Source organism: Saccoglossus kowalevskii, chromosome 17 (genome assembly GCF_978046115.1).
Source record: "Saccoglossus kowalevskii chromosome 17, keSacKowa6.1, whole genome shotgun sequence".
NCBI lineage: Eukaryota > Metazoa > Hemichordata > Enteropneusta > Harrimaniidae > Saccoglossus > Saccoglossus kowalevskii.
The window spans coordinates 22,626,062-22,647,393 of NC_140657.1; the positions used below are offsets into that span (position 1 = coordinate 22,626,062).

Here is a 21,332-nt window from a genome sequence, read left to right on the forward strand (position 1 = left end):
TCAAGCATCTGATTTCATCCAATGTTCTTGAAAGGACTGGTCTTTGAAAAAAAAGCATAAAATTTTGCTGTTGCAGGTTCTTTTGACAAATTGTGCACAAAAATGTGGATTGGTCCGAAGAAGGGAATTTCTCAATATAAGAGATGAAGTTGGCTGTGGTCTGAATGTTCCTTTTGCCATGAGATATCCAAATATCGAAACTGACACTAATATATGAAATTAGCTGCCATGCTTGGTTTTTACTAGCTACATGCATGTAGAACACTGTCAAGTGAAAGTTGCACAAACTAAGAATAATTAAATCAGCATATCACAGTCAAATCATAAACTGTCAAATTTTAGCATTTTCCCCAGGATTTTGTTAGCAATAAGGAGAAATTATGTTTGTGGTAAAGTATGTGTACTGGGGTGGGGTATGTGCAGCATTGTTGTTGCAGGTTTTCATTGGAAATTGCGATGCTTTCCGAGCACTCCAAAATTGCAAGAGGGTAATGTACCCCTCTGTTCAAGAGAGAACACACAGTCCCATGTACATGTACCACAATGTTATGCCTGTACCTGTACATACATGAAAATACATGTACCTCAGCTTCACTAGAAAATTGTTTTCCCCAGGATTTCGTTAGCAATAAGAAGAAATTATGTTTGTGGTTAATTTAAAGTACATGTGACGCATTGCAATTACAGGTTTTCATTGGAAATTGCAATGCTTTCCGAGCACTCCAAAATTATAATGTACAGGGGTAATGTACCCCTGTTCAAGAGAGAACACACAGTCCCATATACATGTACCACAATGTTATACATGTACCTGTACATACATGAAAATACATGTACCTCAGCTTCACTAAAAAATTGTGAACAATTTTAATACAAATCATACTTACCGCTGTCTAAGAATAGTGCCCCATTACTGTTTTCTCTGGACATACTGTTTATTTTGAATTACTTTTTAAATCTGTGAAAATAAATAAATGCGGAGGTCACTATAACAAAATTACAACAAGGTACTTTGAAAATTGATAGCCAGCTTGAAAGGTCACACCTGGACTGTATAGTAACTCCAAAGTTTGCTTTGCTCTTCCATAAACTTTAAAAGATTTCATTGTCATAAATAATTTCAACAATTCTTTGTAGTATTTACCTACATGCACATGAGACATATTTAGGCAGAATAATCATGAAAATTTAGATACATGATTATGCAGAAAGCAAGCCAAACGTTGATATTGCTATAACAAACATACATGTATACAGGGCTCGAAATTAACTTATATTTTTGGTAGCCCAAGTGGACTACCAATTTGTGAAGCTGGTAGTCCCAAAATAAATTCTGGTAGTCCAGTTTTTGATTTTGTAATTTAAGATTATAAAAATATTTTTTAAAAGATCTTGACTACCTATCTGACCTGTACATGCCATGTTGTATAATTTTGTTTTTGGACACAAAATTTTTAAATTTACCATTGTTTCTGAACTACACAGAAATAAAACAGATGATAGACATCAACAAAACTACATGTAGGTAGCAGATTGTTGCAATTTCTAGTAGCCTTTGCCAACTTTGAAATGTAGTAGCCCCATCATGAAAACTGGTAGTCTGTGGACACAGGACTACTGCTAATTTTGAGCCCTGATGTATATATAATATACAACTAAGTGCAAGTCATCTAATCACTCCATATGTATAGAAGAAAGTAAATGAAATCAGAAAATGAAACATGACCGGAGTTCTCCTCAGGCTATTATAAGTAGGTATAAGCACAGGGTCATAACTACAATTTAGCATGACAATAAATACAATTACAGTGATTAGCATATTATAGTGTTATGCAAATTAACCAATGCTATTTTTCCCCTGACAACAATGACTTAATACTTAATTTGCATAGAAATAAACAATTTTGGGATCATTTGCATAATATTAACATTTCAATTTCTCCAGCAAAAATAGAGGTAGATAGAATTACTGGAAAACAGTATTTTATTTGGTCTTAACGAAATAAATCAATAATGCATTAGTTAAAGATAGTTTCATTATCAGGCACATGTGTGCAACACATTGGCACTATTGCCCATTTATTCCACATGTACATGTAGCAAACAAGGTAATTTAACAGTTACATGCAACTCAAAAGTGGAATGTTTACATAGCCTGGTGTACACGTGGCGTACACATAATGTACAGATGAACTAAAACTTACTGATAGTTATAAAATAACATTCACAATGTACTAGAAAGGTCAAAAAGACCTAATATGAACTTTGAACCTTATGTTAAGGCAGAGCTTGAACTTCATGGAGGTAATGAAGGCAACTGTCTCTCTATGCCTTCTTAAAAAAAAAAACATTTTCACAGTTTATAAATAGACAGGACATTTTTTGCCTTAAAGGAACACTAAAACGTCACCACTACCAGTGAAAATATTTAAAATCCATTCTATTCTATTCTGGTGGTTTTGCTGAGATTACAAATTTTGAGCGGCGGACTAGAATAGAGAGCAGCATGATAAGAAGTAATTTTTTTCCATTCATGTACAAGTAGCGGATGTGACAAGTATACAACTGCACGGATGATGTATGTCACCTCCTGAAGACACATGGCAGTATAATAAGGTTGATTTTTCTAACATAATGCCAAAAAAAAAAAAAAAAATAGTGTTGTCTGGCAACATTGAAGAAAAATAAGATACAATGTAGCTATTCGTTTTTTTTTTATTTATTTAAAGATACAGTTGGGCATGTTGGGTGGTCAATGAGCATTTTGAAAAATAAAATAAAAAATAGACATTTTTGTGTGAAAAATTTGTCTAGCATGCAGCTAGAAACAAGGAAGTACGTACCCTACAGTGACGATAAAAAACAAAACAAAAATACAGGGTTGGCATGCAAAATTAAGGTATGATTGAACTGAACGACAAAACACAACTTATTTTTTTTTTAGCCTTAGCATAATCATGGACTGTAATATGATGTTATATAAAGAAATGCAAGTCATACCAATGTATTCCAAATATTATTAATCTAATTATAATTTCAGACATAGTCCATATACAAGGAAAGAATAGATATTTAAAACTATATGTAAGATATAAAAACTATCATTATCGTAGACAATCTTTGCTGCACTAAAGCAGACTTCCATCTCACATCACTATTGAACATGGCACAAATAAGCATATTGCTTGATGTTCGCAGACATTCCATAAAAGCATAAATTAGCTTCCTATATGTATCGGCAAATGTATTTATACGGTTGTCGACGAACATAGTACTAGGGTACTTGCACTACAATTACATGCATACTGTAAATGATTAATTTTCACTGGGTTTAAATTTCACTGATTCATCATTTCAGGTTTTAAATTCACGGTTTTAACATCTAGATAATGTGCTCTATGCTCAATTTTACATATTCACTGGGTGCCTTTCCAGTCAGCGAAATAAGCAAAATTAAAACCCAGTGAATAATTAACCCTTTTACAGTACCCTAAAAGTTCACGAAACACGTTATTACATCTGACCCAAAAGGCGTTAACAGTTGATTAACAGTTGGCAGCTATACAAGCTAGAACCGAATGTTTTAAATTTAAATAACAGAGTTTGACTTCACTGCTGCAGTTAATTTACATGCTAGCACAGTGTTTACCTGCACACAGGACTGCGGTTAATTTACATGATAGCACAGTGTTTACCTGCACACAGGACTGCAGTTAATTTACATGACAGCACAAAGTTTACCTGCACACAGGACAAACGTTTTTGACAAACAATGTCCCCATTGTTTTTCATGTCACAAGTTATTTTACATGTAGGTATGTATGATATGATACAAGTGGAAATGATAAAATTTCAATGACGCAAAACATAGATGTACACGATTCATCTAAACACAGTGTCAGTAGTTTCCTGTGCTGTTACAATTATAAATGTATGTCACAATTGAGATTGGGTGATGTGTAAACTTTAATTAGGTCAAAAATTGCTGTCCACAAATAAATATGTATATTTATTTTCAACTACCTACTTTATTTTTGAAAAAAAACACAATTTTGTTAGCCTGCAGAGATTGCGTTAACCCCATATTTTGCTTCCCGGACTCAAATTATCGAAGAGGGACCCAGTTTTTTAGGCAAGTTGAGGTCCAATCTCTAATAAAGTTATCCAGGGTCAAAATTAAATTTCTCAAAATTTTGTAAGTGGGACGAGTCTTGCTGAAACACTAGCGCAAACCCTGTTAGGTTTCACAGTTACAATGATGACTGAGTTACCTTGGCAGAAAAAATAAATCACTCACTTGCGACTCCTAGAAAACACTGCATGAGCTTATTTTTCCAGATCAAAATTAGTCCATCACAAGATATTCCTGTCAATTAAATGTTGTTCCAGCTATAAAATGCTGTTAATTAGGATAATAGTCACTAATTTTTGTTTATTTTGTAATTTAATTTTCGTAATAAGTATAGAAATTTCATTTATTTCTGACACTGTCTTTATTCCGTATGTAGATATTTAGTGACATCATATATTATATACAGAAAATAAAGGCTCAACAAGTGCACATTAAAAACATTTCCCACCAGTGCCGCAAGAACTTGATGTCTGTTTGCGATAAGTAAAACAGCGACGGTTCAGTGTTTACTCTATACACCGGTAAATACGATACAATCATCGCAATATGCTACGATACTTGTTAAAACATATGGTAATGTTCAAGACAATTAAACGCATCAACAAAACCATGAACGCCACGCAACACTGGGTATACAACAATGTAACGTGATGTCAATTGTGACAGGAAGTAGTTTTATGGTAAATCCCAGGAATAGGAAAAGAGATCAATTTCTTACCGAAGACGTAATAGCCTTTAGGACACCACAACAATCTCAATCTGGATGACACACGTTGTAAGAAATGTAGTCGTTTTTCGAGTGATTAGAACGGTAAGGGTCAATACTTCAAAAATACAAGTAAGAGCGTTATACTCGACGCTCTCGGTATAAGAATCGTCTCGATGTTGGTTTAAATAAAGCGAAATTCGGGCGAGAATCTTGGTTATTCTTTCACGTAAGTATCAAAGCAGCCATCTTGTTTAGCGACGTGTCCTGCGCCTGCGTAGGAGATGGTGACCTTTGGTAGCAAAGAGAACAATTATCACCTTTCTATAAAATTTAGATATTCTCTGAACGTTGCCCACACGATTACCTCGACAGGTTTATATATTCAATACATTTTTTTGTAAGCAATATACGCCGACACGGGATATATATTTCAACTTTTATAGGGGATATTTAGTTCGGCATTACTCGGTATTCTTCGGCCGCTCGAGTTCCGTACATGCGCAGGACTGCCACGTTGGTTTCCTGTTTTTGGTCTAAATTTGGAACTGACTGGTCTTAGTTGCTGTGTGCTAGTTTTATTTATTATATTCGACGTGGCTCATTCGAGTGATCAAAGAAGAGCATAGAGTTTGTGGCGAACGTAAACGCGCAATCTCAAAATGGTTCTGTTAACGATGATCGCCCGCGTTCAGGACGGGCTTCCCCTCGCAGCATCGATGCAGGAAGACGAACAGGTACAGTTGGTTGGATCGGGGAGAGACTTGCTAGCTCCATCACTTTCCTCTCGCATAACCATATGGTGATAGTAACATTGCGTTAACACCTGCACTGTGCCACGTCATCACAATGTTAATGTATATAAACACAAGGAAATCGCATATAAAACAAAGATTCATTTTAGTAATGTCAGTCTGTTCCATTGGGTTACCCCATAATAATTATTATTAATACCGGTAGATCCACATCTGCTTTCTACCAGCATTCATTTCATAATGAGCTATTAATGGGATAGCCGGGGTCTTATTCAGACATGGTAAACCGTACATTTTTGATGATTTTTTTTTTAAGTTGATTAATTATTTAATACTAAAATTGATTAATATTAAATAAATTGGTTTGTTCTGTAACTAATCTGTTTTTCAGCTTTCATTTTCAATTAAAGGCCAGTGATTGTCTTGCTGCATCCGTTTCACTATGGAATCCATAGCAACATACACACATGTAAAAAACATACAAAATTTTAATGTGTGATGACTACTGCCTTTTAAGAAACTGCTTTTTAATCTCAAGCTTATTTCTTCAATCGATTCCTAAAATTCATACATGCTCATCTGCATGAACTTAAAGGGCGGCAGTCGTCGTGCTGCGCATGTGTGTGTTGATAAACATTGATTTTCCCACAATCCAATGCTCTCTTCTACTGGCAATCACAAGTATGAGGTTTGACGTAGGCGTGACATGCACTAATTACTGCTGGTGACTCCTTCGATACCTTCCAATAACCTAAAAAATACCTAATTAATTAAAGCTTGGTAACGTCTCAGTTTTGTACTCGTTGATCAGCGCAACAGTTAAAGTTGCCATCTTTGTTTATATCTGATCCATATATCTCGCTCATGCGTGGCGCGGCGACTACCACCCTTTAACTCTCCAAAAACAATTGATTTTATTTTATTCTGCCAAATCACTGTCTAATTTTCCAAGATTACTAGTAAGAAACATCATGTAATACATACCATGTACTTCTTTGCTTTTTTTCCCGTAGAGTGGACGAAGCCTGACAGATTACCAAAATCAAGCCAAGATGTTATTCCGTAAATTAGATGAGAATTCTCCGCTTAGATGTAGTATAGAGACAGGCCAAATGATGATATTTCAGTATGTACACAGTTATAGTACTCTTTGAATGCAACAAGTTTCAGGTTTCAACAAAAAACAATTATTTGTTTTGCACTTCGTGAATTTTTTCTGCAAATTTATTTTATTGTAATTGTTCGTCAAAATAAATTTTCTTGACTCCTTAACCATACTTTTCCTCGCCAAAATTTTAGTGCAAAATATTTTTGTGTATTTTTTATTTTTTTATTTTTTTTTCTCCTAATGAACACAATTTCTTATTGGCTACAGGTTTTGATCCACTTTTTGGAAAATAATATAAAAAAATAATGAGGGTTTTATTTTGTAGAAGGTGACAAAAGTTGATATTAGTGTTCAGAAGGTTAATTCTCGAAGGATACTTTAAACTGAAATCAAATTCAGAGAGAAAATTTTTCTGAATTCCAGGAAATAATGTGTATTGTTGTCTCTTCTAGCTTCTAGTGATCAAATTTAAAATGAAAAAGGTTTTCCCTAATATTGTAACCTTTTCATCACTAGACTTTCTCGCCCAAATTATTCTACACTTTTTTTTTTGTATTCATAAATATTTCTGGAAATGACCCTAATTTTGAAGCCAACAGACAAACTTTGAGTAAATTTTCAGTTTTTATTCAAAAAATGTGGCTATTTTTGTCCCAATCGTCTGAAGGAAAGTGAACTATAAGCGGGACTATTTTGTGATAAAAAGAGGGAGTGAGTTGGTGGCGAAAAGGATAAAGATAACTTAGTGGAGTCGTATTATCGGTCATTATGAGAGTCTGTCTAGGCTAGTTGGCATGTACCTGCATACTGATTATACAATTTGATTTTTGTAAGTGATAACAATTTTATTTCTATGTAAAAATCTTAATAAGAACTATTGTGTTGAATATACTGTACTGTTAAAATTGATACTAAAACGATTTAACATTACTCGTATTGAGTTTAAATTGGAAACAGTTTCGGCAAAAATCATGATTTTTAAAAGTTTGCATTAAAGAAAATTAATTTTGTCTTGTTTCCTTGGGGGGGGGGGTAGTTGTAAACACCAATTATGAGTGACATGCATTTCCTGTTTCTTGCTGACAAAAATAAATATTTAACTCTAAGTACATTTTTTTCTCCAGCTATCTCATAGACAGAAGTGTGTGCTATTTGGTCTTGTGTGAAAAAACTTTCTCAAAAAAGTTGGCATTTGCATATTTAGATGACCTTCAAAATGAGTTTTACGGCCAGTACGGACGAAGAGTCGGCATGGTTTCCAGACCTTATAGTTTTATCGAATTTGGTGAGTTCATAATTGATTAATTTAAACCTCAGACCACAAAAATGTGCTCTTAGTGATCTTATTTTCAACATAGCATCTCAAGGTTTACATGAGTGGATGATCCAGTGTTCCAAAATGTCGTCTGAAATCAGCGTCATTGAGTGAATTAGCGGTAGCATTCACAAGTAACAAGTGGTCAGTTTTAGTATCATAATGTATCTTCTGCTCTAACTCTGTATCCACACTAATTCCTCTGGCAATTGGAAAAATAAAGGAACTTGACCTTATCATTTGACGACTAGTAGCCCTCTGGTGGCTGAATAAGAGATTCTTTTGTTTTCTCCAGAAGTAGTCAAAAAGTGCACATAATGTGTATGCATGTATGTATTTTGTTCGCAATAAACTGCAAAGTAATCCACGTTATTGGGTCAGGTTGAACATTGTATATGATATTGCTGTATTGGTATTTATTGCGACAAATTTGCGTAAAAATGAATTTTCAGTTTTGCAGTCCAGATGTCATAGGAAGATGCATACAAATAATCAAAATGTTTCACCCAAATTTTGAAAAAAGAAAAACAAAATGTGGCATTCAACTTCAGCATAATATTTCAAAAAACATTTATTTTAATATTTCAGACACATACATGCAGAAGACGAAGAAACAATACATGGACTCCAGGACGCGGAGGAATATCAATGTTTTAAATAATGAATTGCAAGATGTCCAGAGGATTATGGTTCAAAATATAGACGATGTGTTGCAACGAGGTGTCGCTTTATCAGGTGAGAACTTGTGTTACAACAATGTGTTGCTTTATTGAGTAAAAAAAGGTGTGTTGCCATGTTGTGTGATTTAATCAGCGAACTTGCTATGATGACGTACTGCTTCATTAGATTGTACATTGTTGATTTGTTGTGTCGCGAAGGAAAATTTATTTACGTTTAGTGTTTTGTTGATCACAAGAACGTGTGTCGTAACAGTGTGTTGTTTTATTGGACAAGAATGTGTGTCGTAACAGTGTGTTGTTTTGATTTGTCAGTGAGTATGACTAAATTTCAAGTGACAGTTTTGATATAAAATCGTTTTTTTTTTCTGCTCTTCTTTTTCCAGTTCTTGATGACAAAGCCAGTAATCTCTCAAGTTTATCGAAGAAGTACAAACAGGACGCCAAATATTTAAACATCCGGTCGACGCACGCAAAGATTGCAGCAATTGTTGTGATTGTGATAATGATTTTCGTCTACATTAGATACTGGTGGTTTTAACTGGATACGCTAAAATCCTATACATTCAACTGTTATGGTCCCATCAATCAGTCTTGCGATCTTACAGTTGATACCTCCTGCAGAAAAAAACGCTATGGTTTCTAAGCACTTGATTCAATCACTTATTAGTTGCCGTGGTTACCTTGCGAGTATCAACACTGTAAGACTGACTTTAATAATTTGCTTGTATGTAATGTGAAATGAAATAAGAGATGAAAACATAGGAGATTCGTTAATTTCATATCCTGTTTCCGATCGCTATGGAATCCACAAATGTTTTGTGAGAATATTTAGGGTCTCATCCAGGGTCTAGAAGATGGGTTGTCTATTTCATCACACAAATTTCAACTGTTTTTTTATTAATGTTTAAATAATTCGCTGCCTTTTGACTGGTTTGTGATTACAATTTTATTAAGCAATAGATGCTAAAAAAACCAAATTGAATTGAATGACTGAGTCATTTATCTTCATGGAAACTAATATGGATAACGAGTTGTTTTATGTATGTATCATTGTGTGTAACGTAACATCCTTGTTCAGGTGTAGTGGCCATTGTGGAGGTACGGTAAATCGTAATGTTGAGTGTTTTAAAGTAGCGTGGATCAGGGGGTACATATATAAATAATGACAGTTGTTCTTTCTATGCGAGCGTATACGTTTTAAATGTGAGATCAGCCAATCACCTACATGTACGCCCTACCTCAATCCTCCCTAAATAACCCTCGTCTGATTGGCTAACTTATGTCTGCACTACTCGGCTTTGTAAATTTTGTTCTCATCTAGCTCTACAGTACTCGTAATAGAAAAGATGTTTGTATCATGTCTTGTTTCCTCACATGAAATTTGAAACTCGATAACTGGAAATTTAACAATGAACTGGGTTTGAAGTTTTTTTTAGTTGGAAATTTTAATACCGACTCTCTGTTGATATGTTCATCGAATTGTTGTTCATTATAATTGTGTTCAAGGCATTCACATCTCGCCATTTACCTTTCCCTGGATTGACTTCATACAGAGTATTTTGGGACAGTTTGCATAAGATTCAACAATTTACTGGAATTACATGTTCATTAACGATGGCGAGATGACAACGATCAGCACTGAGATTGCATCGTGATGTTGGTCGTACAGATACAGATGCCGCCGCCTCTGTATTTCAGTCGCCTGGTGATATTCAGCATACGCTTATCCTGAATATGACAATATCCTGCATTGAATCGCTTTTTAGAATTATATATCAGTCAGTCCACATCTGGTGTTACAGAGACTTTGTGGATGCAATTTCAAATAAAAATGTCAACCCTGTATTTGTGTCATCACTGTGTGTTAATTAGGGTGATAAGTGTATGTTAGAAGTATTGATAATCCTATGATTTACCGTGGTGTTTCAGTGAAACACCGTCACTATGATCAGTCGCAAGGTTCAACTTAAGTCGGGTTTTAGACAGAAACACCAAGGCAAATGCGTCAAGACAATTGTATTCATTTATATAAAAACAAAACGTTCTAAGCAGTGAATGTATTCAAACATTCATTTGTAATAAAATCTGAAAGAATTATAGGACACTTGTTTACCTCTAAAGTTCAAAACCACTTGATCATATGGAAAAAATAAGTTTGTGATTCACAAATCTGAATATGCATCAAAAAATGGAGGTGTTATTAATATGCATATAAGATTACAACCAGAGGTACAATACTTAGGGTTTGCAACTACGGTGACATGATACCAAGATCCAGTTTCAATCTCGCTCTCGCATAAGCGTTGCAACTCAGAAAAATGCAAATGCGCATGCCTGAGGCAACTAGGGTACTGGGATGTCCAGGTGGATTAAAATAGCTGCTCACGATATGACGGATTACGATAACTATATTTTATGTACATTTTCAATGTACTGTAGAATACTTTATTTTTGCTTGGAATTTATTTTCGCTGAAGGGATGATTCCGTGAAAATAAAATCCAGCGAATATACTTTTTTTCCTATATTTCACATTAAACTCATCAAAAATCAGTGAAAATAAATTCCATACACAACACCCAGAAAGCCTTTTCAGCGAAAATTAATTCCAGCGAAAATAAAGTATTCCACAGTATTACATTTTTTCACTAGGAATGTGGTAATACATGTTTCATTACAAACTGCCTATGTCATGTCAGAAGGTCGTAGCATCAGTCTCGCTATCTACGAGATGAGACTTGAATGGGATCTTGGCATGATGTCACCATACAGTACTATGCGCGTTGCAAACCCCAAGTAATGTACCTCTGTTACAACTTAAGGGGTTAGAATACGTTCGCTGGTTCAATTTTTTGGCCTCAATTTACAGACTGAAACATACATTTTACCCATACATGTTATATACCATAATAAAGATCTTGTTTCAAACTTTGGAAATATGGCATTTTTTTTTAAATTATGCAAATACCAAGTCACGTGATCACAAGAATACGCGAAAATGGAGTAAAACGGTTAATGACACAATTAATAATTAATTTGCAGCACGACTGAATATATTTTTTTATGTAAATATTATAGAGGGGTGCTTCATGTACAATGTTCTTCGTTTTTTTGCAACTATAATTTGTTTTTATGTAGCCTTATTTCAAATGTTTGAACGTTAATACCTGAGTAAAAACAACATGTCTCTATATAAAAATAAGCAAAAAATCAAAACGAAGGCAGAACATTCCTCCAGTACTCTATATAGCGGTAAAGTTGACCAAAAATGGCGACGATCTGACCTTTCGTTTGTTAGAAATTGCGTACTGAATCTGTAGAACTACGTAGAAATCAATTTCAAGATAAACGCAAAAAACGCCCAAGGTCAATGAATCTCAAACTAGGCCTAAAAAATTTGAAAAATATGGAGTTATAATTATTGAAACATGTCTGCCTAGCGACCAGCTACTAAATAATGCCTTCTAATGTCGGGGCTAAATGTTATACGCGTTAAAGACAGGATGAAATATGTTTTGAAATCTCAGAACGGCCCTGCCGTGTGTCAACCGACAACGTGATGACTTCCCGCGAAAGTGACGGAATGATTTGCATATTACTAATATGGTGTGGAGGCGGAGTTATTCCAAATAAAGAAAATGGTTTAAGCCGTGTGCACAAGATATTTTCAAGTTTGTTTTGATTGCTGTTCACTGTAAAACTGATAGCCGTGTGGTACGTCGTAGCAAGCGTGCGAACACGGTTTCTTTTTTAGTAACCGTGGTGCGAATAAGAGCAATGACTTCGCCTTTTTTCGCTCGTTTTTGTGACCGCTTGTTGAATTCGACTGGACAATTTCCGCTTTATTTTCAATCGCGAAAACCCCGAATGCCACTGCCCGCTCGCTCGCAGAAAATTTCCAAGGTTCACATTGTCTTATAATTGTCTTACTGTTTTTTTTTTATAAATGTTGAACAGCCGACAAAAGTTCAAATACTTTTCGTTTTAACTATCTATAATTATATGCACGCAATCTGACCCTTTGACTTCGCTTTGGCTTGGATTGAATATTTTATTTTCAACAATTTTCTGACGTGAAATACTAAATGTATTTCAACACAAGTACGACATGGTTTTCTTTCCCGATTGTTGAGTCTTCGCAATGTGTTTACGGTTTGTATAATTATTGTTGTTTTCTTCAAGGCGAAGACAAGCTGAAGGACCATGAAGCTAAATGGCAGTTCCATGCATGGCCTGAGTGAAAGAAAATATTTAATCTAAGCCTAAAATAAAACCTAATATTACACCTCTTTGTGTATTTGTTAATTTTACATGTTTGTCATGACAGTATATCTAGAAAAATCTCCTCTTTCGTTGATAATTTCCATTGTTTGGAATGTCTGTCGACCGTGCCCCAATAATTTGTTCGGGAAATCGATCCCCGTTGGTTTCTCCATACTGAGTTTAGGACGGGCGTAGGTCCCGACGTCCGGCATTCATCACAATTAGCCGAGACAAAACATTGACCATGGGAATCATGTCCCGTAATTTGTGGGCTGAAAACCCAAATAATTAAACAAGTATTATTATTATATATATTTCATTTTACATCGCGAAACTACAACATAGCTTGGTTGTTCGCGGTGAAACAGTCGCCTTGAAGTCGATACAACTTCAACCATGCTTCAACTAGCCATTTCTTACCTTGAAATTAAAAAAATAAAAATTCCAAGAGCATCGGGGAATATAATAATAACCATTTTTAGCAATCGCTAGATTTATTTTATCCGAATACATGAAATGCACGAGATTTTCGACATTTATTGGCAACTTCCGCGCTGAAATTGGTTGAAAATGTGGGTGTGGTGCTTTCGCAAAATCCTGTTGATAATACGGACAAATATGGTTCTGTGACCCAGGTCGTGCTCCGATCAGGTGACTTTCAGCAAATCAATGATGTTGTAACAAAGCATATTTGACGCTTATTGAAGGGTCGTCGTACCGTCCAATCTCCGGCTTCGATTCACATAATTTTGTTTGTTCTGTGACAGGCTTCAAAATTATTCACTAAAATACGTCGGTATATTTTGACTAACGGAGGGGATTTGATCTCAGTTCCGAAAAAGGAAAAACTAAGCGAATCAGTTTTCTTTGTTAGTCGTGAAATAAGGTAACCCAGAGTAGGGTCGATGATTTTCAGCCCTGAAGGACTTCCGCGTGAATCCTGATTTTCGAATTGTTCATCGTCTGGCCACCAAATATTTATGGCTATAACTAAATTTGACACGTTTTTTTCTGAATTATTCATTTATGTCAAGCTCTGTTCTATTTTTTCAGAGCATGTGGCCGTTTTAGTCAAAATATTTTTGTGGGAACACTTTTACGGTACGTATAGATCGAGCTCGTTCACTGATCGTGACTTGATTTTGAAAATGTAATGTCAAATTATACCAGACCGACCGCCTGTGGACCGACGTGGTTTTGGTATCGTTATTTTTGGAATTAATCATTAACATTTTCCTCATTTCTCTGCTCTGTCGAAAGAAGTTACCTATGCCCTTTTCACGTAACTGTCTCATTAAAATAAAATATTACATTTAGAAAAAAGCACCGAAAACACGTAACAAGAGGTCCCAGATTGAGTGTCATGCAACTATTAGATTTGAAAAACCACAATTTCGACTACTTATGTGTGATCAGTGTTTTGGCGAGCAGTCAATGTTTTCAATGAGCGAGCGAGCGAAAAAAAGAGCGATTAAAATGCTGTCGGTTTCCGGTCGGACAAGACCGCGCGGTCGGAAATCAAGCAATAAGCTGTGGGTGTAAAAGCGGAAGGCTGGGCGAAATGAGTACCGTAATTACATAACCTTGCTAGTATTGATATGCAAATCGGATCTTTCATCAAGTGTCAATTAGGATTACTTTCATGCGAGTGTTGTGCTTGTGTTGGTGGTGTTTATAAACAATCACACGTGGCAATGTTTTGAAATAGAAAAAAACGTCGAAATATGCCTTATAAAATGTAGTTTTTGTTTAGAATAAAAGCACAGTCATAGATACTGTCATAACCATCAATAATTTAAAATTAAAAAAAAAATATTGAAAAAAAAACACATTAAACGTATGCTAACCCCTTGCATATGAAGTAACATTACTTGTATGCATATGAAAAACAGAAACAGTAAGTCGGGAGCGAGGATTTAGTGATATTGTTACTGTCAGTTAAACACAGTTGCCTTAACTTTTTGAATTCCAGATTTGTTTTACTCTAAAATGTTGATGTAACGTTTCCCATCGTGGGCTCTACGTAAGCCGGCAATGGAACATTCATAATCCGTACTACCGCATTCTCCGTCGCCGAGACTATGGGTCTTTTATCACTAAGCTAGGTAGTCGCCAGGGAACGTCCCACTAGTCTCTGTAGCTCCCTAGGTCAAGTAGATTCTGCAAGGGAGAGTGGTACTACCGGTGACCGGTAGTATATTTCGAACAGCGCCCTAAAGTTAACTGCCATGTGTATAGCCTCGTGCTGCCTTTTACCACAGTCTCTATTATAGATGGACTGTGCTCTTAGTAGGGCTATGAGAGACTTGTATGATATAATATTACTCGTACTCAAACTTCTGTTTCTATCGTAGCGTATAGAAAACAATTAAATCAGCAATGATTGTTTTGCAGATGTATTCATATCCAGCCGTATGTGAGTTTTGAAGGTTTGATTGATTGATTGAAAACCTCGTATCTTCCAGGGTTATCTCTTCTGAATAAATAAAAATAAAAAAAAAACAGATTTTGACGTAAATCAAGTTAATTGTATGATCTTTTGAATTAATTACCCAGGTTCGAAAAAAAGAAATAGCAAGGCGTCGATAGACTGGGTCGGTAGGATCTTGAGGATATCTCAGTGAAAATGAAAACTCCAATACAACTAATTGTATATGTGTAAATGAGGTTATTCCAAAGCAAAGCTCTCACACCATTCTTCACGTTTTGAACACACCTCTCCACTGCAGACTTTTCAACTTTTCAACATCGTCCTAAAAGATTATTGCTGTTCAAATGGTTGGGAAGGCTATTGCTTCAGCAGATACTATGATGCGTGTGCACGTATTATTAGACGATGTATTGATGTATTCTCCACCGTGACCCCAACTCCCGTTATTATATTTCAAATGTCATGGGATCTTGGTCGGTTTCCTACTCAGTTGAAACGTGCCAATGCCTCTAAATTTGGCAGTTTCTTTAACTGGCGGTCATCGTTTCTTCTTATACTGTAACAGGCGGCAAACCGTGGCTGCAAAGCATAGTGACTTGAATGACCATGTGTCAAGCTGGTTTATTGCTAATTTGAGTGTTGCACAAGGTTATCTTCTGACTTCTTTCGTTTGTTATGTTCATCAACTTGATGTCGCCTATCTTACAACACTGTATGGAGATGACAAAAACACTTTCTCACATTCTTACATGATTTTAGTTTGTTGCAAAACGACCTGCACCGGTTGGTTTGATCGTTGGAAATTGTCACTTAACTTAAACAAATTCAAATATATCAGTTTTATTCTGAAGCAGTATAATAACTGTAGTGATAATTACTGCATCGAAGATGCGACTTCGCATTAATTTTCTGTGTTTAACGATATCGGTATATGTATTGCAAATGACTCACGTGATCACCGTAATAATTCTATTGTACTGTCATTGTAATGTGTGTAATGTATTCACATTCTAATTAGCCTTGTAATTTACTTTGCGCAATTTATGAATTCACTTTCGGTAAGAGGATAGCTAATATTTCAAACTTATTTTGTAGCAAATTTAGTGTAAACATTGTATATTTCGTTAACTTGTAAAACACGAGTAGGAGCGTGTACGCCACGTGTACCCATTGTTTGCACGGAACAAAGTTGAAAGCCCATTTCACCTGTTCATAGTGGTAATTAGTTATTCGGGATACATAAACTTATTATGAATTGTTCATTTTTCTTATTGTATTTGCGTAATATTTATGTAATATTTATGTATATATTTGTGGAATTGTAGTTTTTTTCTAAATGAGAACTGTCCGAGTTTGTGGCACTGTTTAAATGTGCGAATTGTTAGGATTTAAGTTTAGCAGTTATCACGACTCGTTTATTTGTTATAAATTATTGTAGGTGTGTTTGCGTGTAAAAAGAAACTATGTAATTATCTAGGGCGTCACTGAATTGTACTGGTTGGGGTGAGTTTATATATACGCTACTCTAGTGCAATATTATTTCTGTGACTCGCATTAGATGTTATTTATTTATATTCATGAAAAAAGGAAGTCTCTATGCGTCGACTTAAGGTAGCGAGACTATTATTTGTGTTGAAAATTACGATTTTCACATTTATTTATTAATTGATGAAATGCACCATAAACTTTCATATGATAAAGTCAATATAACATAGAATGTCATGTAAGTTGGTTAAAATGTAGATTTTCTGAAGGGAAGCAAGGCAGCCTCAGTAGTGTTTTCCAAAATCAACAACACAGGTTTAATCTGTGTGCCTTTAAGTTTCAAAGATAAACTCAAGACAAAGCAATGTTAGGATGTGTTATCAGTAGCTATCTGACACACAATGAGTGTTTCCAAACATTTGAGTGGTTTGTCTCCGCCCCTGTTTGTTTCACAGATTAGTCATTTGCATATGAATGTGTCAGACACAAGGTCACACAGCCACTGAAAAAAATCATTGATTTTGGTGTTTTCATATGCCGAATTTATCCAATTATAGCTATCCCATTCCTTTATTTTTTGGTTTCCAATAGCCTTACACATTTGGATGTCCCTACACATGGTAAAACAGACCTTGATGGGAAAACAAATTGATTGTGCCGATAAACAAGCTTGAAAATCTTTGCTGTTACTTCATGGACGTTTTCTAGGAGTTTATGTTTTTCAAAATACAAGGTCTTTAACAAAAAATAACGTATACTTATTGTCGTCGGATTAACACCAAATTTTCACAGCTTTAAGGTGACAATGAGAGGAACTTGAATGTGTCCAGACAAACTATTTCATCGATTATTTACCAACGAGTTGTGGTTTGAGTTGGGGGCAATGCGACTAAAACAGTAATTGAAATTCAGGACACTATTTTTTAAAACGCGTTGCTTGAATAAAACTACCCAGACACATTCAATTTACCAAACTATTGAACAACTAGGAAAAGTGAAAAAAATACTTCTTATCGCCAACATAAATGCGTAATTTTTTTTTTTTACAGAAAAAGTAATTTTTCACCTTTGATTGAGTAACGCGTCGTAGAATGCAGATAATGGCATGCAAAATACACTTGTGAAAAGCTTGAAGTCTGGCGATTCTAAAAATATATACTTTCCTGGGTCTATTTGTAGTCATTTAGTCACAATTAGAAGATGAAAACAAGTATGCAAATAATAGTCCCGCTACCTTAAGTCTATTGAGAGGCATGATTCAGTTTATTGTGTATTTCGTACATTCAGTACTTGCATAGTAGCTAAACTATTCTATTTTGATATCATGGTTTCTACTTGGAATTATGATCTCCATACCTCCAATGACATTGTATTAATCTTGACTATTTATTGTATTTATGTAGGTTTCAGTCGTGTTAACTTTCATAGTTGCTCATATTGGAAATTAAAAGAACGCATGGTGACTTCACATCTGCCTGGTGTCATATTTTCTGCGTTACAGTAAAAACGTTGTGCCAAATGTTGTTTCTAAGTTCACCCACTGGAAAATCTACTAGTCTTCCAACAAATATTATTCCCACAATTTAGCAATGGCACAATTCGGTTAAAATAAGCGTTTGAAAAAAGCACTCACAGTCCCGGGAACAGTTAACATAAAAAAAAGGAATATGCCATGCTTTGTAGGACAGGCGAAGAACGAGAATATACTTATGGCATTGCGTCTGAATCTGTGGATGGGGCGCTGAAAGTACGTTGGGAAATACCAAAGACGCAAAAGGGGTATTGATGATATGATATGATATGACCAAATGAATTTAATCAATACAATGGCCTCAGGCATAAGGTACAATAAAATAGAAAAATACATTAGAGGGAATCATTTAACTAAGTGTTGAATCCACTAGTCACAACTAGTTATAAGTAGATGTTCTCTATGTTTAGAAACATAGAATACAAATTTTTAAATTGGAAGTACAGATAAGTTGTCAAACTGCATTAAAAGAAGAAATTCTGATTTGACTGATAAAATAGGTAAATATTTTTTCATAACGTTGACATACAAGGCAAAATGGAATTCATCCTCAACCAACCCTAAAATACATAATTTACAGATTCTCATATTCCTCCATATGTTTAACTTACGATCATATTCAAACTGAAAAGCGTATTATGATATTTATTTTGCTAAACTACATGGCCATGATTGGTTACCAATAGCCCCTCTAAATGTACATAATTTATAAACGATGAACTCTATGTTCGTATAACAGATAAAATTAATGCAGAATATTTGCAATATCCTATATTTAGGAGAGAACTTTAAATACGGTAAACGGGCGCGTACTGATATTTGTCTTTAAGTTACTGATGTTCAAAACTCCCAAAGGAGTAAAGGGTGTGTTATTTGATATTGGTTCTTAATTATTTTCGATACGATGGCCGCGATTGGTCACCGATTTCAAACGCACTTATATTTTTTTAACAATCATATGTAGTTGTAAAAGGGATACGTATGGATGCCTTGACTTATCAGGAAAGTATTAATAGTAATCGGTCATAAATAATAATAACACTAAACACATTTACTAAATGTGAATATATAAACCATAAATTTATAACATAAAAATTCTTAGGATTGGTTTTCTAAACTAGATGTGACTTACACTATAGTTCATATCTGACTTTATTTCATAATGCTCGAGCAATTGTTCAGGCCGTGTGTTTTTAAGTTTCTGTGATACCATACATTTGTCACACGCAACGTAATATTACCGTAATTGGTATAGTACAGGTGTGATGGTTCAACAGATGAGGTTTCAACTGGTACTGGTATTATTATACTCTGCAATCATCAAGTACAATAACGCGGTAAAACTCCACTACTCCAATAACTCCAATACAATTCAACGAGATCTCCGATCTGAACTCAGTGCTGAACAACTCCCCTATATATACCCACACTGTCTATAAATAGACCATTACATCAGCATACATAATAAGCCTGGAAATTACTACAAATTTCTAGAATGTTCCATTACCTTCTATTGCCTTCTACAGTGACCTATTACCTATTCAACCAGCTTCTAAAAATTCCACCCAGACACAGTACGGTTCTAGAACATTCTCAGTCACACGGAGGTGGTAAACAAGTCGTATGCGACAGCCCATATGCTATGCTTCCGGCGGGTGGCTCACTTAGATTTAGAGTTGGAATGCTCCGCGGCCAGTTGAAAATAGGTACAAAAAGAACGAAGCTGAGAGCGCTTTTGGTTAAAACAATAGCCTAAAATGTCCGAGAATCTTATTGGGGTCGGCCCGACCGTGAAAGTGGAGGTTTCGAATCGTGCACATGCGCATTAGTAATTTCAGATGTTACTGAGCGTTCTTTCTAAATTATTCAGTTTCTCAGTTGACTTTCGTTTTTGTACTTCAGTACTTCTTCTGCCTAGTATTCTATGAGAATTTCACTTACGATAGCTATCAAAAGTAGACGTGTCAAGAATACATTTGCCGTCACCTGAATGTATAGTAGTCTCTTGTGTTTATGCCAACGTGGCGTTCAACAACAGTGGGACAAAGCTGTGCATTTATTCCGCACTTTCGACTGTCGTGGTATAAGTCTGACTGTCGTTAATCGCACCTCGTAGCCGTGCCATTTCAATTTCGTTCTCTAAACGTCTACCGGAACGCAAAAAGTAACATTATTGGATTTATTAGGCTTGTTAGTAAATGAACACATTGACTATAGTTTGCGTCACTCTGAGTGTGTTATTTGTGGAGATATTAACCGTAAAGGTAGCGAGCCAGACTGATCAGATGGCGCCGGCGTAAACCGGGAACTTGGTTCATACCTACCGGAGAGGGCGTCCTCGGACCTGGAAATATTCCGGCGAACTACCCATTGTAAATGGGAGGTTTTTTACATATCTAGATAGTGATTCATTTACAATGGCGCATAGCTACCTTGTGAACAAATTATATGTGATCAAATTAAGTGACAATTGGGCCATATGTTCTGACATTAACGCACACCATACTCCGCCAAAGAAATCGAACAAGAATTTTCCAAAGACTCGTTGAATGAGTGCAAAATATTTCTGTCACTCCCTTTGGGGTGACTTTAAATAGATCGGTATTCTCACGTTCCAGTGAATAGTCAATAGATAATGCAGGTCTATATTAATGATATATAATTAATTATCTTTACCGAATATCGACAAATATCGAAATATTTTTAAAACAGTTCAGACGCTGATTAGCGCATTAGTAGAATTCGATCATAAATGAAATATTCCCGGAAACTTGTTTTTCGGTTATGACGACTGGTTGTATCAAGTTTAGAAAATCAATCCTACTATTTTGTTATATTATAAACTTATCGGATGGGAGTTGGTCGAATAGACTCACATTCAATATACTGTATCAATTCCTTATTAACGTTTTTTTTTTTTTCACAAC

General features: G+C 35.3%; 2 protein-coding genes across 8 annotated transcripts in view; one reads left to right on the forward strand and one right to left on the reverse strand.

Moving 5' to 3' along the window:
• Window positions 1-20,059, reverse strand: part of LOC100372675 (uncharacterized) — a 52,423-nt gene extending 32,364 nt beyond the window's left edge. For 6 of the 7 annotated variants that reach the window (XM_085492336.1, XM_085492333.1, XM_085492332.1 and 3 more), the window contains exons 1-2: window positions 4,851-5,108; window positions 888-958 (exon numbers count right to left, since the gene is read on the reverse strand). In XM_085492336.1, the coding sequence (XP_085348462.1) occupies window positions 888-930 (43 nt within the window). In that variant the 5' untranslated portion in view covers window positions 931-958; window positions 4,851-5,108. Of the gene's footprint in view, window positions 1-887; window positions 959-4,850; window positions 5,109-19,912 lie in introns of those variants that run through there. The other variant, XM_085492331.1, reaches the window with a different exon arrangement.
• Window positions 5,370-9,683, forward strand: LOC100370715 (vesicle-trafficking protein SEC22b-like). Its single transcript, XM_002736533.4, has 5 exons — window positions 5,370-5,575; window positions 6,607-6,719; window positions 7,826-7,986; window positions 8,605-8,751; window positions 9,080-9,683. Exons 1-5 carry the CDS (start codon window positions 5,501-5,503, stop codon window positions 9,232-9,234), a joined length of 651 nt encoding a protein of 216 aa, XP_002736579.1. The 5' UTR covers window positions 5,370-5,500; the 3' UTR covers window positions 9,235-9,683.
• Window positions 20,060-21,332: the final 1,273 nt, after the last annotated feature.

Excerpts from the sequence above, each read along its gene's own strand:
- LOC100370715 (XM_002736533.4), top strand. The coding sequence starts at position 5,501 with ATGGTTCTGTTAACGATGATCGCCCGCGTTCAGGACGGGCTTCCCCTC. Across the intron at positions 5,576-6,606 it reads CGATGCAGGAAGACGAACAG|AGTGGACGAAGCCTGACAGA; the intron begins GTACAGTTGGTT and ends TTTTTCCCGTAG. Across the intron at positions 7,987-8,604 it reads TTATAGTTTTATCGAATTTG|ACACATACATGCAGAAGACG; the intron begins GTGAGTTCATAA and ends TTAATATTTCAG.